At 43.3% G+C, this 27918-nt stretch overlaps 2 protein-coding genes across 3 annotated transcripts in view; both read left to right on the top strand.

Annotated features, from left to right (window-relative positions):
* Nucleotides 1-27918, top strand: part of LOC142750934 (uncharacterized) — a 282134-nt gene that overhangs the window by 213870 nt on the left and 40346 nt on the right. The window lies entirely within an intron of this gene.
* LOC142750932 (uncharacterized) lies at nt 219-17183 on the top strand. Of its 2 annotated transcripts, XM_075859909.1 has the most exons (11): nt 219-304; nt 1133-1240; nt 1441-1560; nt 1636-1716; nt 3743-3823; nt 11991-12047; nt 12964-13143; nt 13661-13744; nt 14508-14591; nt 16194-16241; nt 16998-17183. In XM_075859909.1, the coding sequence occupies exons 1-11, from the start codon at nt 290-292 to the stop codon at nt 17019-17021; spliced, it is 882 nt and encodes a 293-aa protein (XP_075716024.1). In that variant the 5' UTR covers nt 219-289; the 3' UTR covers nt 17022-17183. The 2 variants fall into 2 exon arrangements, with proteins under 2 accessions (XP_075716024.1, XP_075716025.1); XM_075859910.1 differs by lacking the exon at nt 3743-3823.

The raw sequence follows: 27918 nt of genomic DNA, 5'->3' as shown, positions 1-27918 counted from the left end.
AAGACTGAGGCGGCGGGATTAGAACTTGACAGTTTATCTCTGATGTTTTTGAAATGTTATTAATCTCCACATCGTGTCCTTGCCATGTCATGAAGCCCGTTATAATATCACTGCCCTGTAACCAAGGTATGGCCCTGTGATGTCACATCCTACTCTGATGTCACCGGTCACTGCTTTAATATTCCGAGCTCAGGCTTAACTTCTTTGAGGGTTTTTGTAGGAGAGAGAGAAGGAGAGGAGAGTGAGATACTGATATTACTAATTGTATTACTGTGCAAATTTTCTGAAAATGGCCAAATTCGTTGTAAGTAATCCAATATATATTGTGTTTATGAAGATTAAGGATCATTTATTTATTTTCTGTTCATGTTCCACAATGTTGTAAAGAGCTTGTATTATCAGTCCCTGTCTCCAATGGGGCTCACAATCTAATTTTTCTATCTCACAAATATACACCTCAGGCCCAGTTTCATAGAAAGCCAATTCAACTATTAGTATGTTTTCACGAAGATGGATTTTTTTATGTGTTGATTCTTAAAGATGCAGGAGTTTTATGGTATTATTGTGATCCAACAACTTGTGATAAACTGTTAGGTGATGCGGACGTCATAAATCATGTCTCTGTCCCACAGAAACATCTATACAGTATGGGGGCACGGTCCGTAAAAAGCCATAAATAGCATGTCCTATCTTTTGCGAAGGCTTTCTACGGCACGGACACCTTCCCGTAATTAAACGCGAAATCGTCCGGCGGCCATAGAAATGAATCGTCCGTAATTACGAACTAACTCTACGGTCGTGTGCATGGGGCCTAATTAGAGAATGCAGACTGTCAGAATTGGCTCCAGTATTCTGCTTATCGCTGCATCAGCATATTAGACATTCACTTTAATGTCCGACACACTTTCCCATTATTGTTTGGCCACTTGATCAGACATTGTAATGTTATGGCCATGTCCATTATTGGGAATTATTGGTGGCAGTTGATGCTCCGTGCATCACCACAGGGTCAGGTGCTGTCTATATATAAACATAGGATCATAATGGATCTCTCCCCTATACACAAATCTAAATCATGATCTACAGAAAAACATTCACCTGAAGGGAACTCATTTTTCTGTCTTTTTCACAGCAATGTCTCGCTGGGGTCTTTGATTACATCCCGGACGCTCCAGTAAGAGAGTTCAAAATCCCAGCAAGGACATGGAAACCTTCCTGGAGACGGGACTACAAGAGTAAGGTAACATTTCTCTTATTCTACATTTTCTTCTAGTTTTATCTTGATGCAGAAAAGTCAGGGTTGGGGGGATGTTTGGATACATTGGGGGATGCTTTGATGCTTCGAAAGGATGTTTGGATATATTGGTGGAAATTTGGATATTGAATATACAAAAAATGTGTAAAATTCACATCTATTCACTTCAGTTTTCTCTTTGGCAGGATAATCTTGTTCATCCAGATTCTGCTCCTAAAACAGCGGAGCCGACCATAGCTTCAATTGGATTGGTGAATCTGGAAAATAAGCTGTCTCCCTTGGCCAAAAAGGGGTATTATGTCAAGGTAACAGACCTATATGCACAAAGATAGACAGACAGACAGATAGATCACATGTGACTTTTTTTCTCTGTCCCACAGAAACATCAACCTGCCCGCTCCCAGGATTCAGGGAAGCGTGGGAAATGGAATCTTTTTGGAGTTCATCAGTCCAAAAAGGAGGTAAATAGCATTTACATCAAAGTGAAAGCTCCACTGGAGTAACATCCACATCATATTAAGACTGACAGCAGACCGGGAACCACCCCTGGCCTGCAGAAGTAAATATGTAATATAACCAACGTAATATAAGAAAGACAGGAAACCTACATTATGGATAAAAGTGCTGGGTCGGCCACAGCTTCATTTAAAGGGTAAATAAAGGTTTGACAAACTTCTGACATGTCATAGTGACATGTCAGAAGTTTTGATTGGTGGGGGTCCGAGCACTGAGACCCCCACCAATCGCTCAAACGAAGCGGCAGAAGCACTCGTGTGGGCGCTTAGCCGCTACGTGCCTGTTCGGCTTTTTCCGGAAATCAATGTATCGGAGTATGGGCCCAATAGAAAGTTTATGAGCCCGTACACCGATGCATCGGCTTTCCGGAAAAAGCCGAACAGAAACAAAGCTGCTAAGCGCTTCTGAGCGCTTCTGCCGCTTCATTTGAGCGATTGGTGGGGGTCTCAGTGCTCGGACCCCAAACAATCAAAACTTCTGACATGTCACTATGACATGTCAGAAGTATGTCAAACCTTTAGTTACCCTTTAAAAAGTAACTAAACTTTTTGAAAAACTTTTGACGTCATAGTGACTTGTCAGAAGTTTTGATCGGTGGGGGTCCGAGCACTGAGACCCCTACCGATCACTAAAACGAAGCAGCATAAACACCCTCTCCTCTTAGGGTAAGTTCACAAGTAGCGTAAATACTGCAGATTTTCTGTAACGGGATTCGTTGTGGAAAATCTGCAGCATAATAAAGTAGCAGCAGAGTGGATACGATTTCAACAAACCTCATCCACACGCTGTGTAAATTATTAGCGGAAAAAACGCTCAAAAATTGACCTGTAATACGTTTATTTAATCCGCAGCATGTCAATTGTGTTTTGCGTAATCGCTGTTTCATGTTGCGGGTTTCCCCCATTGTATTCAATGGGAGGTAAAACCCACAACAAATAGCAGATGTTGAATTTTTTGCTGTGGAAGAGCGCAGATCAGAAAAAAAAGAATCGTATACTTACCCAAAATGTTGTGTTTCTTTGTCCAAGGTATCCTCCTGGGATGACTATTTTCTTTTAGATGTGATAGCTGCAGCCAATCACAGGCTGCAATGGTCACAGGGGATAAAACGTCATCCCAGAAGGCCAGCCTGTAGGATGGCAGAGGGACATGTTGCCATGGCTACGTAAGTATCAAACTTTTTTTTTTTTGTCATGTTCAGTTTTTCACAGTGGATATTCCGGCTGAAAAACTGCACTATAATTTGGTGCAGTTTTTCAGACGATATTCCCTGCGGCGCCCAGGGCGGATACGCTGTGTGCTTTTACGCAGCATATCTGCCCTCTATGAGCTGTCAGTCAACCTGTCCCTAGATTAGACAGCCAGGGAGAAAAGCAGGAATTGCAGTTATTGGAATTTTCTAATACATATCCTTGTCAGAGTCACTCCCTTAGCAGTGGAAAATTCATCTACATTTTCTTCTAGTTTTATCTTGATGCAGAAAAGTCAGGGTTGGGGGGATGTTTGGATACATTGGGGGATGCTTTGATGCATCGAAAGGATGTGTTTGGGTATATTGGTGGAAGTTTGGATATTAACTAAACAAAAATATTTTAAAAACACATCTATCTATTCACTTCAGATTTCTCTTTGGCAGGCTTTTCCTGTTCAACCAGATTCTGCTCCTAAAACCATGGAGCCGACCATAGCTTTAAATGGATTGGTGAATCTGGAAAAAATGCCATCTCCCTTGGTCAGAAAGGGGTATTATGTGACGGTAACAAACCCTTTATGCAGATAGATAGATAGATAGATAGATAGATAGATAGATAGATAGATAGATAGATAGATAGATAGATAGACAGACAGACAGACAGACAGACAGACAGACAGACAGACTGATAGATAGATAGATAGATAGATAGATAGATAGATAGATAGATAGATAGATAATAGATAGATCACATGTGACTTTTTTTCTCTGTCCCACAGAAACATCTACCTGCTCGCTCCCAGGATTCAGGGAAGCGTGGGAAATTTAATGTTTTTGGACGTCTTCAGTCTGAAAAGGAGGTAAATAGCATTCTATATGTGGGTGTGGCCAGCAGCCAAGATGGACGGACGTGTTTAAGCCGCTCTCCAGGGGACCGTTGTACATCCTGACCTCATCCTGTGCTGAGAGCATACCTATATGCGATACCTATAGTTTAATACCGGACCACCTTACACCCGACAACACTCCTGACATATTCTGGGACCCCCTTTTGGCTGGAAACGACGACATGCGGCATTCGGCGGCCTGATATACATCTCCTGATCCACATCACCACTTCACCTCGTGTAGAGAGCTAGTGACGAAACTACATATGCCTGTCGGCGATCAGTTCCAGCTCTTCCCCTCTTTATGCCGAGTAGCCCGTACTACTGCACAAGGTATGGACGATCTACTTGCCATGCGGGACGACATACTTTCTCCCGTCTGAGCTGAGTGACGACTTCAGGGGCGTGGGACACAGATACCGGAGCTCCCGCAGGTTTCCGACATATCCTCCTAATTCTCCTTGCAGTGCCTAACCTTGGCTCCTGCAACAACTTGGGACTACTGACTTATCCTGCACACTCCCTGTTATTGGGAGTCACCACGCGGCGGGAAAACATCCATTAACTTACCTGAGGTACTCTTTCCTGTGTAGCTGCGACATTGCCGTTTCTTGATCACTTATCACGTTGATCAGACTTATTATTTGGATGGACACGTCTACTTTACACTAATATATCTTGTCTTCCTGGGCCTGCTACCCAGTACAAATACATGTGAATTGCTCATTCTTTATTGAAAGGCAGTGGCGTAGCTATAGGGGTCGCAGCGGTCGCACTTGCGACCGGGCCCCTAAGCCTGGGGGGCCCACGGGCCCCCGTTGCCATACTGTATGCTTCTAAAAAAAATCTTCTGTGCCGTAAAGCCGGCACTTCCTGGTTACGGTCACATGGTACACTTAGTGTACCATGTGACCGTGTTGTCACGTGACACGTCTTCCGGACAGTGGAGTGGAAGAGTCGGTGCCGAGGACTCCAGGTGAGCTGCAGTCTGTGTTGTGATGTAATGTGTTGTGATGCCTTGTAATGCATTGTGTTGTATTGTGCTGTTTGCGGTGGAGAGGGGGGGGGCGTTAAATCACAGCCCCCCCCCTCCTCTCTCCACCGCAAACTCCACAATACAACACAATACAGTATAGTACACATGACTATGAGAGCGGGGCTGCGGCTGTGTAATACAGCCATTGCCCCGCTCCTGAGTCCTGACATGTGCGCGCCGTCAGCATGATGTGATGCGGCCGGCGCTGCACTAATGATCTGCGGCACTGAAGACAGAACATGGCACCCCCATGTTCTGTCTTCAGTGCCTGAACCGCCGCTCATTAGTGCAGCGCCGGCAGCATCTCCTCATGCTGACCGCGCGCGCACTTACTGTCAGGAGCGGGGCAATGACTGTATTACACAGCCGCAGCCCCGCTCTATAACGGCGGAGATCAGAGGAACCTCATCTCCGCCGCTATTCCCCTGAATGCTGCGATCACAGCTGACTGCAGCATTCAAGGGAAAATGAGAAGGGGGGATGCCCCTGGATCGCGTCACAGGGAATTCCTGTGACGCGATCGAGGGCCATACCATATATGGGCAGACAGCCCTGGGGTCTATTGAAGGACCCATGGGCTGTCTTACCATATTTCCTGTTAGGGCATACTGAGGTATGTCCTAACAACTGCCTGTGTGCTATCTGTCCACAGGCTAATGTACTGACATATATCTGATATATGCCAGTACATTAAAGTTTAAAAATAAAGTAAAAACAAAGTAATGTTAAATAAAAAAAACACACATTCACCTTTTTTACAATAAACATTAAAATAGGTCTCAATACATAAAATATACACATAATCGATATTGGCGCGGCCGTAATAACCTGCACAACGATATTTTTTTTTGCATTATTTGTGATGTGTACTCTGTAAAAAAATAAAATAAACTGCTTTCTATCACTTATTGTGAGGCACGAGGTGTGATGAATCTAACCTCCATGTGCCTCACATTAATAGTAATTAACCCCATCATGTACCTCACACATTAACCCATTATGACTGAGAAACATGACGGGATTAATTACTATTAACATGAGGCACATTCAAAATTTATCATCACACCTCGTGCCTCACATTAGAAAACGAAAGAACTTTTTTTTTTTATTACTGTAAATGAAGTATCGGTATCGAAGTCCAAATTTTGGTATTGTGACATCCCTACACTGTGGGTCGCGTCCCCCTGGGGGTTCATGTGAAGACCTCCGGGGGTCGCGAGTCACTCACCGAGGTCCCGGTTCCATTCAATCCTGGAGCAAGGAGCTGGCATCTCCTTGATCCAGCATTCACTGTGCCCTGAGCGGCTCGACGCAGGCAGGCGGGATGTAGCGACATCATCGCGCCTGTCTGCGCTGAGTCACTGATATGGGGTAATTATACTGTATGGGGGCTGATATGGGGAGCATTATACCATATGGGGCTGTTATGGGGGGGCATTATACGTTATGGGGCATTATACTGTGTGGGGGCAGCTATGGGAGCATTATACTGTGTAGGGGCATTATACTATGGGGGCTGTTGGGCAAAGCGTCTGGGCATAGGCACGCACAGGGGTCTGATGATAATGATGATGGTGGGAGTGGTAGGGGGGCCCAAGCTGAATTCTTGCACCCGGGCCCATGAGCCTTTAGCTACGCCCCTGTTGAAAGGCATGCACAAATCCAAACTACAGCCTACTATGTATAGACTGAAAGAGTTTGTTCATACAGACCAAGAAGGACATATGTCTACTCCTCGCTCAACACGTTCTACACAGGGGAAATTAAGGCAAGGCGATTCTCATTCCAGAGATGGTGTTGACCCTGATACAGATCCTGAACCTACTTTGCGACAGGTTTCCACATAGTTGTTGTCGGCCATTACTACCTGTACCTCCTCCTTGACAGGTAAAGCTGAAGAAATAAAAATCGATGCCAATTTACTGTGCCGGCACATGCAAAATTAGCACGGTTTTATAGGAGAAATAGAGGATAGAGTATCCCGTGCAGAAGACAAGATTAATCCTCTCACAATTACAATTTCCTCTGCCTCTCGTAAAATGGAGGCTTGTCAGTCCAAACTGGATGACTTGGAAAATAGACAACGCCGCAATAACTTGCGAATCATTGGTCTCCCTGAGAAGGCTGAAGGCCAGACTCCAGAATCATTCTTAGAAAACCTGCTCAAAACTACATAAGGAGACGCCTCCTTTTCCGCCTGCTTTGTAGTGGAACGTGCTCATAGAGTACAGGCTAAACCTCCCCCTCCAGGTGCCAACCCACGACCATTTTTGGCTAAACTACTGAACTATAGATATCGTGACTCCGTCCTACGTCTTGCCCGCTTGAAAGGGTCGCTGAAATTGAACAACTCTACCATTTCCATTTTTCCTGACTTCTCAGCGGACTTACAGAAACAGCGTGCTACCTTCATTGAGGTAAAAAGGAAATTTAGAAATCGCAGAATTCCCTACTTTATGGCGTATCCAGCTCGTCTCCGTATAGACGCTGATGGCAAGGTGGTCTTCTTACAGTCCACGGGAAACAACTGAATGGCTCCAAATGCAGCCGTCACAAGATTGACCTGGATTTACACACAGGATATTTCTTTAGCTACACTTTTGACCTGCTGAACTTTTGCGACACTGATTTTGTTGGCTACATCTTCTGGAAGTTTACTTGGTGCTTTTGGTTAGAATATATATGACGTGTTACCTGTATACTTATGTACATTTTACTGCTTATCATTTTACATTCTTGTATTTGCTTCCTGTTACCATCTATCCATGTCTCATACAGATTTAATGTAGGTCCCGGTATACGACTCACCCTTATGTTGTGTGGCCCGGTTTCCTATTAATATCTAATCTGTTTATTATAATACTGTGTATGTGTAGTCACATGTCTGACAATATCTTAGTCGGACATTCCCCATTCTACACTATATTTCACCCTGCAACTACATCTTTACAGGGTTACAGGGTTACTGTTCCATGTTACTATTTTAATATGGTTCTTATTGTTTTGATCTTAGCCTATGTCATAGATGCTACGAAATTTTGTTATAATCACTGTCACGTCTTTTATATACTCCTTTTCTTCTGGACCCTTACTCATATTCAGGATTATACTTATACTTACCATACCTATATATACATGTCTTCGACTCTAACGTCTCGTGGAATGTGTATGGTTTGGGTACTTCGGGCATCAGTTTTTTCCCACTCCAGTCCCCATATTGTTGGCCTACAAGAAACTTATCTCACAGCTGACCCTGGGTACAATGTTCTTGCCACTCCTACCACACTTCATATTCCAGAGGGGTCTCTCTTCTTGTACACCGATCTGTGCATTGGAATCCTATGCAAACCCACAGAGACCCAGATGGGAAATTTGTCTTCGTTTATACAGAAATTGACACTAGACCATAGGTGGTCTTATGTCTTTGTAATCCCCCACAAGCCAATCTATATGTTATTCAGGCGGCGATTACATTCACTCACCAATTCCCTACATCCTTTATCTTATGTATGGGTGAATTTGATCAAGTCATGCACACATCCTTAGATAGATTTGCCACTCTCTCCCCTCTATACACCCTACTTCTTTATATCAGCTGATCAATAGTGTGGGCTGGATCGACCTATGGAGAACACACCACCCTGATGAGGTAGAATACACCTGTCACTCGATGGGACGGAATACGTTGTCTAGAATTGACTATTGCTTTGGCTCCCCTAATGTCTCTCTATATGTCACATCAGTAGCACATGATTGTAGAGGTATGTCTGACCACAGTCCAGTATTACTTCACTTAACTTTCCCTGGTAGACGTATATTGGGCAATTGGAAAATACAACCCTTCTGGCTAAAACTTATTGGCCAATCTGATCGTATACCAGATCAAATTGACCAATTTTTATGCATTAATGATTCATCTCTATCGCATACTCTGTGGTGGGATTCGTTCAAGGCGTATCTTCAAGGATGTTTAAAATCCACCGTCTCTTTTATTAAAAGAACCTCAGCTCAATTCAAATATTGTAAATATCAGGAAAGTGCAAACTATTATACAGTTAAGCAGAGCCCATGATATGCCATGGGCGATTGCTTCTTTAGATACAATGTAGGCATTCAATTCTGTGGAATGGTCATTTTTATGGGCCTGTTTGACACATTTTGGTTTTTGTCCCCAGTTTCAAATGTGGATTCGACTAATATATGCATCCCCTGTGGCCAATGTGGTTGTTAATAACATTCCTGCCCTCCCTTTCCCTCTGGCTCGTGGCACAGGACGTGTCCCCTGTCTCCGGATTTATTTGCTATAGCCATAGAAGCGATAGCAATTAGACTCCGCTCCTCACCAGAAATCACTGGCATTACATGGAAGGATAAAACAACTGTAGTGGGTTTATATGCCAATGATATGGTCCTTTTTTTGAGAAATCAATCTAAATCATTCCACTTATCTGTCCAATCACTTAATACTTTCTCACAATGCTCAGGACTACGGGTAAATTGGCAGAAATCGGCCATACTATGCACGGCAAGAAATCCCACTCCTGACCCATTACTATTACAATATGACCTTGAAACTGTTTCCAAGTTTAAATATCTTGAAATCCATATGGGTCTTGGTCATAAACATTCCGGCGAGACTTCTATTGCCCCATTATTAGGACAGGTAGGAGATAAATTTAGCTCATGGTCCAAATTACCGCTATCCGTTGCAGGCCGCATAAATTTAGTTAAAATGGTAGCGCAACCTAAATGTACTTATGTATTGCAACATCTGCCTGTCACATTGCCTATGTCCTTCTTCCGATCCCTTAATTCTTTAGTTATTAAATTCATATGGGGTTCGTCCAGATGAAAACTTAAACTAAACTATGGCTTTGTCAGACTTTCATTTATATTACTTGGCTCTTCAACTCCGTAATATACAAGATTGGGTCCGCGATACTCCTCTTTTTGATTCTGATTATTTTTTGGCTTCTCTGGTAGCAGGTCATAGTTTGCTTAGCTTCTTAGAATATCCAGGATACACTAAGCAAACTACCTTACTCCCTCTACACAGTCTTGCATTAGCAATTTGGTGTACATCTAAAAAAATACTTACCTATATGGACACCATTCCAGAATTGCCTTTGTGGCATAATCCTACTTTACCCTCCATCCAAATGCTAGCGGACTCTCAGGTCTGGCAAGACCTGGGAATAGTTAGACTTGGTGATGTTGGCTCCTTCCTTACATTCACACAACTGCAAGATACTTACCATATCTCAGGGTTACAATGGTACAGATACTTACACCTTCGCCAACTTACAGGTACAATTTCCACCTAGCACAACCATTATATCTAACTACCCCGTTATTGGCATATTGAAGTCTCAAGGCCCCAGAGGTCTCATTTCGGCCTTATATACTCATTTGCTCTCAGCCAGGATAAACTCTACTCCACTCCCAGTACTTGATATGTGGAAAGTACAAATACCAGATCTTCCCCCGATGACGTAAATGACTTGTTATATTCACATTTGTCAGTATTTCTGGCAATTAATAATAGACTTATTCAGTTATATATTATCCACCAGACTTATCTTACTACTATACGCCTACATCGAATGGGTAGAACTCCCACATATGATTGCCACAGATGTTATCGACCTGAGGCGGACTTCTGCCACCTCATTTGGGAATGTCTATTTATCTCGGCTTTTTGGAAACTAGTATATGACACTATTACACCAATGCTTCCATGCCCTTTGCCGTTTATCCAGAAAATAGCCTTGTTAGGTCTTCTGAATGAAGAACACTGGTCACATCACACTTGTGTTTTTCTGAAAGAAACTTTATTTTTAGCTAGGAAAACGATAGCTATGCACTGGATGGCGGACACTCCACCATCGCTATCCGCTTGGAAAGCACTTGTTACTACTGTCATTTCATATGAGCAATTAATATATCACCATCAGGGCTGCCCTAAAAAATGTAATAAAATTTGGGGTCAATGGTTGGCTACCTTTGATGTTTCTGATGAAGACTCTCTTTCAATAACATCACGTTGTTCCTGAATGTGTTGATTACCTGACGTATACCTGTTATACATGAGAAATAATATGGCATAGGCATTATGTTCTGTTCAAAGGTCTCCTTTTAGTTTTGTAGACCGTTTTCACTCCTTTTACTTTATATATTTACTTTATGTAGATTTGCAATTGGATGACTTGTTCATATTTGTTATATATGTATGTATCATTATTGAATATCGTTATCTGATGATGATGATGATGATGATGATGATGAAGATGTCATTATTGTTCTCATATACTCTCCAACTGCTTTTCATACAGTATTTGTAATATGTAGAATGAAACGAATTTAAATAAATATAACATTCTATATAATACATTTTCCATTAAAGTGAAAGCTCCAATGGAGCAACATCCACATCATATTAAGACTGGAAAAACCAAGCAACAGCCCCATATAATAATGTGGTCCTCGTGACCATATTTATTAAACCAACCCAGAAAAGATCACAACCAAGTATTGAAAAGATACAAAAAATACTTTATTAATGTACTATAAGAACACACATCGACATGAATAAAAACAAGGAATGGAAAAACCCTCCCAGGTTTGAAATGGAGTCAGAACACTGAAGCAGTGGAAGATCAGATGATTACACAGTCAGGGTCCCACATCAACAAAGTGATAGATTACATAGACAGACAGACAGACAGATCACGTATACTTTTTTTCTCTGTCCCACTGTTACATCTACCTTCCCAGCTCCCAGGGTTCAGGGAAGCGTGGGAAATTGAATCTTTTTGGATGTCTTCAGTCTAAAAAGGATGTAAATAGAATTCTATATAATACATTTTCCATTAACGGAACATCCACATCATATTAAGACTGACCGCAGACCGTGAACCACTGACCTATATGCACAATGATAGATAGATAGATAGATAGATAGATAGATAGATAGATAGATAGATAGATAGATAGATAGATAGATAGATAGATAGATAGATAGATAGATAGATAGATAGATAGATAGATAGATAGATACGTAGGTAGATAGATTGATAGATCACATGTGACTTTTTTTCTCTGTAGATCACAACACAACGTCCCAAAACTGAGAAAAAGAGCTTTTGGGATGTTTTCGGCAAGGTGAGATTATGTGTTCTGTTATTGATTTCATACTTATTTCCTGCAGCTACGAAGTTGTTTGTTATGTTTTATCTCTTCGTTTTTGTGACTAGTTTATAATTCTAATATACAATGGAGGGTTTATAGCGGTTTTCCAGGACATGTAAAACAAGGGCTGCAGGCAGAGTATGCGCTAAAGTAAGAAAACTAGTTAAAACTCACCTACTGCATCCACCGCCGCTCCAGAACTGCTACGAAGGACTCTGCCGGTCAGGTTGTCTCTACAGGAAGTGATGACGTCCCATTCAGCTGCAGCCAATCACTGGCCTCAGGGATGGTTCGCCATTCTTGCCAGCATCACTGCTGAGGCCAGTGATTGGCTGCCGCCAAACGAACGTCATCACTTGCTGTGAAAGTTTACAGACCGGCGGAGCAGTGGCGCACGTACGGTGTTGGAAATTACTAGGTGAGTATTCCTTGTTTTGTTACTCTGGCCCATACCCTGCCTGCTTTTACATTTCCCAGACAACCCCTTTAATGTAAGATTTATGAAGTTTTTCTTTCTCCCTTATAATAATAACAATTCTAATAAGAATTAAAAAAACATTTATTTATGTGAATGGCCTTGTGTTAACTTCTTCTGTCAAGTTGTACAAAAATATTCAACCATTTACAAAAGAATAAATAAAAGAAAATGTGACTAGCAATATGGCCACATTACAGTATGACAGACATTGTCACCCAGCTGACCATTATCCCTAGTAACATATTCAACACTGCCATATGGCTTCATAGTTAGACACTGGGTGAGGTGTATGGAGACTATATATTTCCTATCAAAAGAGATATATACATTATATATATATATGTATATATATATATATATATATATATATATATATGATATATACGATTACTATTTCCCTCCTCTTTGTAGAAGTCTGGATCATCAAAGGCTCAGCAATTGGTCCCAAAATACAAGAACGTTGGGACTCAAGTGAGTAAGGAGGAGTTTCCTGAAATCTCAATGGCCTCACGAAGCACAATGACCGATCCAAAAATTAAAGTGTCGATGGAAACACAAGTGGAAGAAAAAGACTTTGAGAACATCTCAAAGGTGCGTATGATAAAGACAGTACATATCCCAGGCCCACGGCAAATCAAAGTTAATGTTCTTTTGCTTGGGCCAATGATTGAGCAAACAAGTTTTCATTTGAACGCTCGTTCCCGATCATTGCCCTGTGCAGCACATATTCTTGTATAAACAGGGAGATGTGCTGCCGACATGTTGGAAATTTATGAGGACGAGCGATCGAAGTAACGATCGCTCATCCCCATATTTAACCAATCATTGCTCCTTGTAAAAGGAGCAAACGAGCGCCGATCAACAAGCTCTCTCGTTGATCAGTGCTCTTTTCACGGCCCACCTCGGGCTGTGTAATAGGGCCCTTAATGATCTAAGAGATGGGGCCATGACTAATTTCCTTGTATTAGGGGAAATTATATTCCACAAGAATGATGTTTACTCTTCTCTGCTGCATCATGAGAACCAATAATGATGAATATCATAACAATGGCATCATATATCTGAGCTATCCTGTAATAAAGTGATTTATTATATGTTAATCTTATAGATAGCATTTCCATGTGTCAAAAGACCAAGGAAAAGGTCCTTCCTGCCACCACTAGAAAGACCAACAAGAGATGTTTTTGCCTCTGTAAGTATCTTTTGTATTGTATGTATGAAAGAGAATTTGCTCCGCAAACCCCCCATAAAAACAAGTCCTTGAGTTGTCCTCCTTATGTTGCCTGTTTAACATTATAGTGGGCATTGGGTAGCAACCAATATAGCTGTCAAGACTGCGTCCACCCGGTGGTCACCCTGCTATTCTGACTTCTTGCACTGCAAACCCTCCTAGTTGTGCAGCGATTTGGAGCTGTATTAATAAACACCATTAATTTGCCCTCGAGGAGTCTAGCACGGGTTGATAACAACCAGTATGAGAGCTCTAATAAATGAATATTGACTCATTAGCTTTCCCATAAGAAGATATAACTAAGAAACAACTCAGCTGAAATTTGAAGAAAGCATGGCAGAAAAGGGTGACCTACGTTTTTTGGTGATTTTTCCTTTTAATTTAAACTGGCAATGCTCTTTATCCCCTTACCGCACCATGACGACCCTGTACGTCATGGTGCAGGGGCTGAAGTATGGAAAGAGCTCCCAGTCTGAGCCCGCTCCATACGCTGCGGGTGTCATTTGTGTATTGCAGTTGACACCTCGCGCAGTCAGGAACAGAGATCTAAGAGATGGGGCCACGGACTAATTTACTTGTATTAGGGGAAATTATATTCCACAAGAATGATGTTTACTCTTCTCTGCTGCATCATGAGAACTAATAATGATGAATATCATAACAATGGCATCATATATCTGAGCTATCCTGTAATAAAGTGATTTATTACATGTTAATCTTACAGATAGCATTTCCATGTGTCATTGGACAAAGGAAAAGGTCCTTCCTGCCACCACTAGAAACACCAACAGGAGATGTTTTTTTCTCTGTAAGTATCTTTTGTATTGTATGTATGAAAGAGAATTTGCTCCGCAAACCCCCCATAAAAACAAGTCCTTGAGTTGTCCTCCTTATGTTGCCTGTTTAACATTATAGTGGGCATTGGGTAGCAACCAATATAGCTGTCAAGACTGCGTCCACCGGGTGGTCACCCTGCTATTCTGACTTCTTGAACTGCAAACCCTCCTAGTTGTGCAGCGATTTGGAGCTGTATTGATAAACACCATTAATTTGCCCTCGAGGAGTCTAGCACGGGTTGATAACAACCAGTATGAGAGCTCTAATAAATGAATATTGACTCATTAACTTTCCCATAAGAAGATATAACTAAGAAACAACTCAGCTGAAATTTGAAGAAAGCATGGCAGAAAAGGGTGACCTACGTTTTTTGGTGATTTTTCCTTTTAATTTAAACTGGCAATGCTCTTTATCCCCTTAATGCACTATGACGACCCTGTACGTCATGGTGCAGGGGCTGAAGTATGGAAAGAGCTCACAGGCTGAGCCCGCTCCATACGCTGCGGGTGTCAGTTGTGTATTGCAGTTGACACCTCGCGCAGTCAGGAACAGAGATCGCTCTGGTCCTGGCCGTTTAATCACTTAGATGCCGCTGTCAATAGCGACCGCAGCATCTAAGCCATTAGAAAGAGCGGGGCAGCCCTCTCCGACAGCATCCGTTGCAGATTCTGTAATATTCAGCAGGATAAATAGCATTACATGCAGAAATATTTTTTCCTGTCAAAACAATGGACCCCATTAAAAGTCACTGGAATCCATCAGGCGCTGGTGATGTCGGTCAAATGTCACATGCTGCACTGTGTCCTGGTTTCTATTATAAATGGAAACTAGGACACAGATGTGAACAGAGCCTAAGGGTATGTGCACACACACTAATTACGTCCGTAATTGACGGACGTATTTCGGCCGCAAGTCCCGGACCGAACACAGTGCAGGGAGCCGGGCTCCTAGCATCATACTTATGTACGATGCTAGAAGTCCCTGCCTCGCTGCAGGACAACTGTCCCGTACTGTAATCATGTTTTCAGTACGGAACAGTTGTCCTGCAGAGAGGCAGGGACTCCTAGCATCGTACATAACTATGATGCTAGGAGCCCGGCCCCCTGCACTGTGTTCGGTCCGGGACTTGCGGCCGAAATACGTCCGTCAATTACGGACGTAATTAGTGTGTGTGCACATACCCTAAGTCTTAAGCCTAATTCACAGAAGCATGTTCGGTCCATAATATACGGTCTGTGTGTTGGCCGCATTTTCCGGACCGAACATACTGCAGGGAGCCGGGCTCCTAGCATCATAGTTCTCTATGACGCTAGAAGTCCCTGCCTCGCTGCGGGACAACTGTCCCGCACTGTAATCATGTTTTCAGTACGGGACAGTAGTTCAGGCAGTGACACCTAGCGTCATAGAGAACTATGAGCCCGGCTCCCTGCAGTGTGTTCGGTCTGGGAAATGTGGCCGACATACGGACCGTATATTACGGACCGAACACGCGCTTGTGAATTAGGCCTAAATCTGCTATATGGCAAATATTAAGGATAACGGCTGAGAAATGTTTATCCAATTTATTTTTCAGAAGCCGCTGCCACGAATCAGCCTCATCATCATCAAAGAAGCCAAACTTGTAAGTTCTCACCCAAAACATATTATATTGTAGCTAATAAAGTACTCTAATATATGTGTTACTCCTAGTACCATGGGATGCATTAAATGTACTGAAAGGAGGTTTCAATGGTCTATCCTTAGTATTGGAAATCAATGTTTGATTGGTGGGGGCCCAATCACTGGACCTTGCCAGTCAGCTGAATGAAGGGTCATCCCTACATTGCGCTGTACCTGTGTAAAAAATGAAGGGGAGTGCCACGGCCCCTTAAAATAATTTATTTAGTGACTGTATCATTTTACTAAGGGGACTGATGATAAACTACAGTTCCATTAGAGTAACTATTCTCCATTCTGAAGCCCCCTCCCCTAGAATCAAGACAAACTTTGTGTGACTTTGGTGAGAATTAGGCTGGGTTCACACGACCATGTTACGTCCGTAATGGACGGAACGTATTTTGGCTGCAAGTCCCGGACCGAACACAGTGCAGGGAGCCGGGCTCCTAGCATCATAGTTATGTACGATGCTAGGAGTCCCTGCCTCGCTGCGGGACAACTGTCCCGTACTGTAATCATGTTTTCATTACGGGACAGTAGTTCCACGGAGAGGCAGGGACTCCTAGCATCGTACATAACTATGATGCTAGGAGCCCGGCTCCCTGCACTGTGTTCGGTCTGGGACTTGCAGCCGAAATACGTCCCGTCCATTACGGACGTAACCTGGTCGTGTGAACCCAGCCTTACAATATGAGATGACATGGTTTCTTTGTTATTCCAGGATGACAAAATGGCAGAGTATTGAACATGTAGAATTGGGAAAACATCAGAAGGCAATAGTGGAAACATCAAAATCAATCCCCATAAACTTTTGTTCATTAACATCTGAGGACATGGAAGTCATCTGAAACGGCGCCGTCATACTATTGCGGGGGGACCTAACCGCAGTATGAGATGGACGTTTAAAGGGACAGTGTCATGATTATTTTTTTTTTTATTCGTTTATGTGTTTTTATTTAATAAAATATTATATTGACTTTATTTAATTTTTCACACACAAAGTTTTTTTATTAACACTTTCTTACTTTACTGGGGGCTGCCATGTTTTATTTCATCTGTGTATGTGTCTCTTAATGACACATACACAGATGGAATACGGCAACGCAGTGCGTAGGACACAATGAACGTGAGCCGTTCATTGAATCTGCCATATTGGAGCCGTCTTTTCATGCTTAATTCGAGGCGTAAAACGCCTCCATTACGCCTGAAAACAGGTCGTGTGAACCCAGCCTTACATTTACATTAACCACTCTGATATTTAGCATACGGGATTGCTGATATTTTTTATTATTAGAGAAAAATAACAAAAGAAAACAAAAAATGTGTCTGTTTTTAAAATTTTTACTCTAAGGCCCCGTGTACACAATGGTATTTTTGCGGCCGCAATTTATTCACATTTTTGTGGATAAATTGCGGTCCCATCCCATGCACACAACTGTGATTTACACGAATCGGTGCGGGGGCCGTAATTGCGGACCGCAAAAACTTGGAACAAGTTACTTTCTGGTCCGCAATTGCGGATTCACCAATACTGGTAAATTGTTGTCAATCCATGAGTCCGGATGATGTACTGATGCAGAGCAAGGAGTTTTTGTGGTCCGATGGACTGCTACGGACCCGTGAAAACCAATGTGGTCGTGTGCATGAGGCCTACTTTTAATAGAATAAAACAGTACTAAAATAAAGTTTTAAAGTGAATTTTACTTTTTCTTATGGTCATTTTGAAACATAAGATGTACAGTTTTAGGACATCGGGTTGGGATATTTTTGTGGCTTCTGTTGGCGTCACGTGATTTATCACCTTGGGCATTGCCACTTCCCGTATTTTGTATTCAGCGATCAGGAAGGTCCCTGACAGCCGACTTTTTTCCCCTGTAGCCGTACATTTACTGTGCAGCTGTAGGTAATGCAGCACCATAAACAGCAGACATATGCTGATCAGCCTGGTATATATCATCAGCTGGTCGCAAAGCGGCGTCCATTGAATAACACTGCGCACGGCACTACAAATGTGCAAGTTTTCTTGCCATGCACAGTGCTATTTAATGGAGGCCGTGTTCAGAATGGGAGCGCCATCCAGTCCATGAAGAAGGCTGTACTAACAAGGGGGTGGTGCTTTACAGAGGAATTCATCCGTGCTGACCTTTTAATAACCATGTAGTGGCACATAATTCTGTCTCCTACACATTAGTGAAAATAAATCTAAAGTAACCAACCCCTTTAAAGAGCTTATAAGGGGTTGGATACAATCAGAGAGTCAGACATGAGTTTTAGAGCAATCGAGGCTCTTGCGATTCGCAGCAAATTTATTAGCGCTGAATATAATCGAACGATAAAAATGGATCCGAAATTAATTTCAGAAAATTTGCTCATCTCTATTCCCAGCCATTGATTCATATGTATCTGTCAGAAGAGTATGACGTCTGAGAAAAGCTGAAGCTTTATTTTATGCTAGAATGAACATATATCAGATGGCGTAAATAGCAAAAAAATAGCAGAAGGGGTCTAACTGTAATAAAGTAATCATTGGTACAATCTTAAACTTAATATGTCATTGAGAAGATGTCAAAAAAACGAATAAAATTGCATGGTAGACAGTGGTGTGAAATTGTATAAAAATACTTGGAAAAGGGTATACAAAAAAGAAGAAAAACGCGCTCCTCTGATTCCCATGATGCAGTAGTAAGGTTGTAGTTATTTTGGAAACGAGGTGTTTTTATAAGCTGTCACTTATGTGATGTGAAAAATAAAAATATTTTTTTTACCAAAAAACGGGAAAAGCTGCTTCTATCCTCTCCTCAGGGTCCCCGGCAGTCACTGACAGCCGGAGACCCGACATTCAGCTGCCCGATCGCGCGGGCAGCAAGTTAAAACCCGAGCCATAGAAAGTCTATGGCTCGGGTTTTAAGGTCCCTGACCGCTGGCCGTAAAAATACAGCCAGCGGTCGGGAACCAGTTAATGGCAGAGCGGGGAGATACCTCCCTGCTCTGCCGTAGTGTTCAGTGGCGTCCCGCTGTAGAAGCCATAGCGGCTGCTAGCGGAGCCTCCGGCCATGGTGGGGGCCCCGTGCCGGCGGGCGACACGGGCCCCCTCATGCCGCGGGCCCCGTAGCAGCCGCTACTGCTGCTACGGCGGTAGTTACGCCACTGCATACTACACTCCTCAACATTGAAGTTGCAACACCAAGAAGAAAAAGTTTTGGAATTGTGGAAATCACAGGATCCATAGACAAGTTAATGATATGCAAATTATAAAAAAATGGAAACAAAATATTCCAAACATCTTCACTTATTCAGTTTCGAGTATGAACGCTATGCGCAGAAATATACGCACTTCCACGCCTTAGCATGCTATCAATGTGGTTATTAAAGGCTGTTTAATGAATGTTATGACACGCCAAAAGCACTTGGGCACGCAAATCATCAAGATTGGCTGCTGCCAGCTCTTTTTGTGATTGCCAAACAATGACGTCCCAGATGTGCTCGATAGGAGACGCTGCAGACCATAGCAGCACGTTTAGGCCACGCAGGCTGCTCACAGTAGCACGAGCAACATGCGGCGTGGCGTTGTCCGTTGAAAAAGAGCCGGTGTGTGACTTTGGAGAAACGGCTGTACCACTGGTTCCCCGACCGATAGAACGCCGAACTGTTAGTGTACCTGAAATGGAGACAAGAGGGGTCCAGTTACCGTACATTATGTCACCCCACACCATAATCCCAGGCGTAGGACCGGTATGGCATTGTTCACATAGTCTCCAGACCAATTTCCGGCTATTATTTTGTCCGAGACAAAAGTGGGACTCATCACTGGATAGTCTTCCATTCCAGCCTCCATTGCCGTCTTGCTGTGCACCATGATAGCCTTTGAGAGTGGTGTCTTGTGCTCAATATAACACCTGTAGCTGCACGTCTGGCTCGTAGCCCAAAGTCGTGCAAACGCCTTCTGATGGTTTGTGTCGACAATGGTTGCCGCCCTAGGCTTGGTATGTGACGTCCAAAAAAAATTATTTAACTGTAATGATTTTGGTCTTCTTGATGTGATATCCTGCCTGTACGACTTCTTCTTGGGACCTATTTCAAGCCTACACCAATAGTCTACATCACTACAGCTGATGCTTTGTGGCCTTCTGTAAGCACAAGCTTCCAGCCTTCAATTCTAGATCCCAATTTTCTAGTTGTCTGACTACTGCACCCATCCAGTCAATAATTTTTATTACATGACAAAATACAACCGTTAAGTTCTCCAAGAATTCTGCTTCTTAAAAAATGCAAACACAAGTCTGATAGGACTTAAAGAGATTCTCCACCTAAATTCTGTAGAAAAGAATTTATTAGATTAGTCTGATTATATCACAACCTGAGAAATACAAAGACATGGTTCATGGAGACAAAACCTGCTGCTCGGAAAACACGGCCTAACAGCTTTACAACCCTATAAATTGGTTAACAGACATTATGTCCTAGTAGAGATGAGCGAATTTCCCAAATTTGTTTCGGGTCCAACTCGATTTGCTCCAAATAAATTTGTCGTGAACCGCAAGTGCCCCAATTGCCTAGAAAACTTGTGTCTTACTCTCTCTTGTCTTCTAGGACCGTAGAAGCTCTCACAAGTTCATGTGATTTTTTTTTATAATCTGTAAAATGGCAACCAGCATTTTGCCAGCAGTTTGCCGCCATCCATGTGCCGCAAATCCCAAAAGTAAGAAACTTTTAGGAAATTCAGACGGAATTCGATTTGTGTAGAATCGATTTCCTCATCTTTAGTCCCTAGCAATCAGTCTCTCTCAAATTATTCTGATCTTCACTTCAAGGTAAAATTGGCACTGAGCTGAGGGTAAAGAAGGGGCAAATGATCACTTGGATTCTAATTAAAAAAAACAGAGATTGGTGTCTAATCACCAACATTATGATAAGGTTGACCTGTTTCTTTAGTACATGTGAATGTCCACATTTTAACACCATGTCGGTTCAAATTTTTCACTATATATTTTTAGTGGCCGCAGTTGTATTTTTCTGATTTCTGATTTAAGGCTTTAAAATAGACAAAAGGGGGAATATAAAATTCTGGCCACATGGAACCACCACTAGAGGGAGCAGAGGAGTTTACTGCATATTGTCACATTATTTGAGAGTTTCCCAACCTTTTCAGACTCGAGGCACCCCAGGAAAAAAAAAAATTCTCAGGACACCCCTACCAAAAATTGTTTACAAAACGACAAAAAATGGCTAAAAACAAGCCCTACAACATTTTTTTTTTGTAAGGCAGAAACTCAAAATCTGCCTTCAAATTCATTTAGGAATTTTTAGGCAGATTTTGAATTGACAGTGTTTGACTTTTTTGCTGTGTTTTTTGGCCGCATTTTTTTTAAGCCGTTGAAGCGAATGCAAAATACTCAGACAAAAAAGCACCAAACGAGCGCAGCAGGTTTTTTCTGCCTCCTAATAATTTCAATGGGAGGTCAGAGGCGGAAACCACTCGAAGACCATCAGCCCCCACTCATAGTAAATTGACCATCAGCCCCCCACTCACAGTAAAATGACCATCAGCCCCCCACTCACAGTAAAATGACCATCAGCCCCCCACTCACAGTAAAATGACCATCAGCCCCCCACTCACAGTAAAATGACCATCAGTCCTCCACTCACACAGTAAAATAACCAACAGCCCCCCACTCGCCGTAAAATGACCATCAGCCCTCAACTCGCCATAAAATGACCATCAGCCCCCCACTCACAGTAAAATGACCATCAGCCCCCCACTCACAGTAAAATGACCATCAGCCCCCACTCACAGTAAAATGACCATCAGTCCCCCACTCACAGTAAAATAACCATCAGCCCCCCACTCACAGTAAAATGACCATCAGCCCCCCACTCACAGTAAAATAACCATCAGCCCCTCACTCACAGTAAAATGACCATCAGCCCCCCACTCTCAGTAAAATTACCATCAGCCCGCTACTCACAGTAAAATGACCATCAGCCCCCCACTCACAGTAAAATTACCATCAGCCCCCACTCACAGTATAATGATCCCTCAGTAAAGAGACCATAAGCCCCTCCAGTAAAGTGACCATCAGCCTCACCACCCCCCCCCCCCCCCCCCGTAAAATGACCATCTGCCCCTCTAGTAAAGCCACCATCTCAGAGAGAAAGTGTGCTTACTCCTGGGGAAGGAATAAATAAGGAGGCATAAGAACAACAACTCCCAGCATGCCCAGGCTATTATGTGATATCAATGGACATTACAGGGAGGAGATATAAGAGGAGAGAACTACAAGTCCCAGCATGTCCAGGATGTTATGTGATATCAGAGAAAGTTTACAGGAGGAGGAGGTAGAAGAGGAGAGGACTACAACTTCCAGCATGTCCAGACTGATATTATGGGATATCAGAGGACATTACAGGGAGGAGGTATAAGAGGAGAGAACTACAACTACCAGCATGTCCAGGCTGATATTATGGGATATCAGAGGACATTACAGGGAAGACGTATAAGAGGACAGAACTACAACTTCCAGCATGTCCAGACTGATATTATGGGATATCAGAGGACATTACAGGGTGGAGGTATAAGAGGAGAGAACTACAACTACCAGCATGTCCAGGCTGTTATTATGGGATATCAGAGGACATTACAGGGAGGCGGTATAAGAGAGAACTACAACTCCCAGCATGTCCAGACTGTTAGGGTATGGTGTGAGAGGCATTTACGTGTGAAAAGACAGACTGTTAACAGCTGCATCGTTTCACATGTAAATGCTCCTCCTCGCATTTTGCGAGCCATCTGAGACGTTCGTAAATCTTGAGCTGTGCTTCATTGAGTTCAATGAAGAACAGCTCAAATTACGTGGCAAAGAAGTGCCCTGCACTTCTTTGCCGAGGCAGTCCATTTACGCGTCGTCGTTTGACAGCTGTCAAACGACGACGCGTAAATTACAGGTCGTCTGCACAATACGTCGGCAAACCCATTCAAATGAATGGGCAGATGTTTGCCGACGTATTGGAGCCCTATTTTCAGACGTAAAACGAGGCATAATACGCCTCGTTTACGTCTGAAAATAGGTCGTGTGAACCCAGCCTTATTATGGTATATCAGAGGACACTACAGGAGGAGGTATAAGAGGAGAGAACTACAACTACCAGCATTTCCAGGCTGTTATTATGGGATATCAGAGGACATTACAGAGAGGAGGTATAAGAGTCGAGAACTACAACTACCAGCATGTCCAGGATGTTATTATGGGATATCAGAGGACATTACAGAGAGGAGGTATAAGAGGATAGAACTACAACTTCCAGCATGTCCAGACTGTTATTATGGGATATCAGAGGATATTACAGAGAGGAGGTATAAGAGGAGAGAACTACAACTCCCAGCATGTCCAGGTTGTTATTATGGGATATCAGAGGACATTACAGAGAGGAGGTATAAGAAGAGAGAACTACAACTACCAGCATGTCCAGGCTGTTATAATGGGATATCAGAGGACATTACAGAGAGGAGGTATAAGTGGAGAGGACTACAACTTCCGGCATTCCCCTGGCTCCATTTCTCACACAACTGCTAACAAACTAAAGAAAAAAAATACTTACCCTGCCCAACGTTAATGGCTCCTCTCCCTCTAGTGGGAAGCGATGAGCGGTACTCGTAACAGACGTCCACGCGTCACGTCTGCTACAACGTCGGGGGCGGAGCTTGTAGCAGTTCCCAGTTGGGAACCACTGCATTATTTAGATCAATGTACAGTATAAACAGCATGCATTGTTCCAATAGAGAATGCCAAGGCACCGAACTCAAATAATAGTTTGCAAATAAAAGTTTTGTTAAATGGCTTGAGAAAGGCCACAGGCTGGCCGAAATGTTGCCTGTCCTGTATTGCTCTTGTGTGACATGGATTAAAGTCTAAACTTTTATTTGCAATCTATCATCTGAGTCTGGTGCCTTGGCCAGGGGCGTAGCTAGGGGGGGCAGACGGGGCATGTGCCCCGGGCGCAACTATGTGGTAGGGAAGGGGGGCGCCGCAGAGCAGCTGATCGCTGCTGATAGGCGCCCTGTATGTCGGAGGTACCTGCAGCAGCTTTAGGAAGAGCCAGGAAATCACGCAGCGGCGTTCTGACTGGGGTCTGTGACGGCCAGTGAGTGGACCGGTCCAGACACCTTACCTGTCACCTGACCTCACGTCAGTGACATGAGGTCAGATGACTCAGGTCAGGGGACTGGACTGGTCCACTCCCGTGCTGCACCCTCCCAGCATGTAGGGGGCGCAACTGGGCTCTGCCTCTACTCTGCTGTTACACACACGGAGTAAATAACAGCCGAGAAGCAGAAGAGGAAGCTCCGCCCACAGCCCGTCCTGACCTGTGATCCTGTCAGCAAGGAGACATGGTGAGTGTCTGTGTATACAGTGGAGGAAATAAGTATTTGATCCCTTGCTGATTTTGTAAGTTTGCCCACTGTCAAAGACATGAACAGTCTAGAATTTTTAGGCTAGGTTAATTTTACCAGTGAGAGATAGATGATATAAAAAAAAATAAAAAAAATAACATTGTCAAAATTATATATATTTATTTGCATTGTGCACAGAGAAATAAGTATTTGATCCCTTTGGCAAACAAGACTTAATACTTGGTGGCAAAACCCTTGTTGGCAAGCACAGCAGTCAGACATTTTTAGTAGTTGATGATGATGTTTGCACACATGTTAGATGGAATTTTGGCCCACTCCTCTTTGCAGATCATCTGTAAATCATTAAGATTTCGAGGCTGTCGCTTGGCAACTCGGATCTTCAGCTCCCTTCATAAGTTTTCGATGGGATTAAGGTCTGGAGACTGGCTAGGCCACTCCATGACCTTAATGTGCTTCTTTTTGAGCCACTCCTTTGTTGCCTTGGCTGTATGTTTCGGGTAATTGTCGTGCTGGAAGACCCAGCCACGAGCCATTTTTAATGTCCTGGTGCAGGGAAGGAGGTTGTCACTCAGGATTTGACGGTACATGGCTCCATCCATTCTCCCATTGATGCGGTGAAGTAGTCCTGTGCCCTTAGCAGAGAAACACCCCCAAAACATAATGTTTCCACCTCCATGCTTGACAGTGGGGACGGTGTTCTTTGGGTCATAGGCAGCATTTCTCTTCCTCCAAAAACGGCGAGTTGAGTTAATGCCAAAGAGCTCAATTTTAGTCTCATCTGACCACAGCACCTTCTCCCAATCACTCTCAGAATCATCCAGATGTTCATTTGCAAACTTCAGATGGGCCTGTACATGTGCCTTCTTGAGAAGGGGGACCTTGCGGGCACTGCAGGATTTTAATCCATTACGGCGTAATATGTTACCAATGGTTTTCTTGGTGACTGTGGTCTCAGCTGCCTTGAGATCATTAACAAGTTCCCCCCGTATAGTTTTCGGCTGAGCTCTCACCTTCCTCAGGATCAAGGATACCCCACGAGGTGAGATTTTGCATGGAGCCCCAGATCGATGTTGATTGACAGTCATTTTGTATGTCTTCCATTTTCTTACTATTGCACCAACAGTTGTCTCCTTCTCACCCAGCGTCTTACTTATGGTTTTGTAGCCCATTCCAGCCTTGTGCAGGTCTATGATCTTGTCCCTGACATCCTTAGAAAGCTCTTTGGTCTTGCCCATGTTGTAGAGGTTAGGCCTCATTTACACGAGCGTAATATACGCGCGTGCGACGCGCGTGCTTTTCACGCGTGTCGTACGCACCTATATTACTCTATGGGGCAGTTTAGACGATGCGTGAATTTTGCGCAGCGTGAGTGCGTTGCGTAATACTCACGACATGTTCTATAATCGTGCGTTTTTCACGCAACACGCACCCATTGAAGTCAATGGGTGCGTGAAAACAATGCATGCCACACGGACGCTACTGCGTTGCATGCGCGAAAATCACGCAAGAGCTGTCAAAAGGATGAATGTAAACAGAAAAGCACCACGTGCTTTTCTGTTTACAAACATCCAAACGGAGTGTCAAATTAGAGATGAGCGCCCCGAACTTCACCGGGTTCGGCCGAACTCGTTTTGACCGAACCCAGCAAAAAATGTTCGGGTACGCGACGTCAGGAGACAGTCACTGCCCACGGTGCTCAAAGACTTAAACTGTTTCAGCACCATGGACAGTGACTTTCGATCACAATATACATATACGTGTAAAAAAAAACAGAAGTTCGGACTTACCGATAAGTCCCGGCTCCTTCCTCCAGTCCGACCTCCCGGGATGACTATTCAGGCCAAGTGACAGCTGCAGCCAATCATAGGCCAAGCACAGGCTGCAGCCAATCACAGGCTGCAGCGGTCTCATGGCCTGCCGCGTCATCCTGGGAGGTGGGGCCGGATGACAAGAGAGGGACGCGTCACCAAGGCAACGGCCGGGAGACCGGACTGGAGGAAGCAGGCAGTTCATGGTAAGTTTGAACGTCTTTTTTTATTCACAGGTTGGTGTATATTGTGATCGGCATTCACTGTCGAGGGTGCTGAAAGAGTTACTGCCGATCAGTTAGCTCTTTCAGCACCTTGAAAAGTGACGGGCGTCGACTACCTCATCTCTATGATGGCGGCTGCGTGAAAATCACGCAGCCGCGCATCATACACGGATGACACACGGAGCTGTCAAATGCCTTTTGCGCGCGCAAAACGCAGCGTTTTTTGCGCGCGCAAAACGCACACGCTCGTGTAAATCCGGCCTTAGAGTCAGACTGATTAATTGAGTCTGTGGACAGGAGTCTTTTATACAGGTGACCATTTAAGACAGCTGTCTTTAATGCATTCACCAAGTTGATTTGGAGCGTGTAACTGGTCTGGAGGAGGGTGAACTCTTAATGGTTGGTAGGGGATCAAATACTTATTTCTCTGTGCACAATGCAAATAAATATATATAATTTTGACAATGTGATTTTCTTTTTTTTTTATATATAATCTATCTCTCACTGGTAGCCTAAAAATTCTAGACTGTTCATGACTTTGACAGTGGGCAAACTTACAAAATCAGCAAGGGATCAAATACTTATTTCCTCCACTGTATATGTGTGTGTACTGTGTATACAGTCTGTGTTTGTATTTGTGTGTGTGTGTGTGTGTGTGTGTCTCTGCATGTGTTTGTCTCTTATATCTACTACATTATCTGTACTCAGAGAGTTATCACTGTGTTATCTGTGGTGTTACATAGGACTGCAGGTAACATCTACTACATTATCTGTACTCAGAGAGTTATCACTGTGTTATTTGTGGTCTTACATAGGACTGCAGGTGACATAACTACATTATCTGTACTCAGTTATTACCGTGTTATCTGTGGTGTTACATAGGGCTGCACGTGAAATCTACAACAATATCTGTACTGTGCATATATGTGCCTGTGTGGGTATATATGGGTCTGTTTGTGAATGTGTCTTTTTGCTTCTATATATGTGCCTTTTATGTATTTGTATATATCCCTGTCTGTGTATTTATCTGCCGGTGAGTGTACGTATATGTGTCTGTACGTCTATATATTTACCTGTATGTATGTATTCCAGAATGTGTGTATGTATATTTGCCTGTATGTCTAAATATCTGTCTTTATGTATGTACAGTATATATGTTCCAGCGTGTCCATATATGTGGTTAATTTTTGGTTTGTGTAG

Source organism: Rhinoderma darwinii, chromosome 3 (assembly GCF_050947455.1).
Source record: "Rhinoderma darwinii isolate aRhiDar2 chromosome 3, aRhiDar2.hap1, whole genome shotgun sequence".
NCBI classification, from domain to species: Eukaryota; Metazoa; Chordata; class Amphibia; order Anura; family Rhinodermatidae; genus Rhinoderma; species Rhinoderma darwinii.
Note: the sequence above shows the minus strand (reverse complement) of the source record. Positions and strands in the feature narration are given on the sequence as shown.

Coding starts and splice junctions, on each gene's coding strand:
- LOC142750932 (XM_075859909.1), top strand. Junction 12,048..12,963: donor TTTGGGATGTTTTCGGCAAG/GTGAGATTATGT, acceptor TCCTCTTTGTAG/AAGTCTGGATCATCAAAGGC. Junction 13,144..13,660: donor ACTTTGAGAACATCTCAAAG/GTGCGTATGATA, acceptor TTAATCTTATAG/ATAGCATTTCCATGTGTCAA.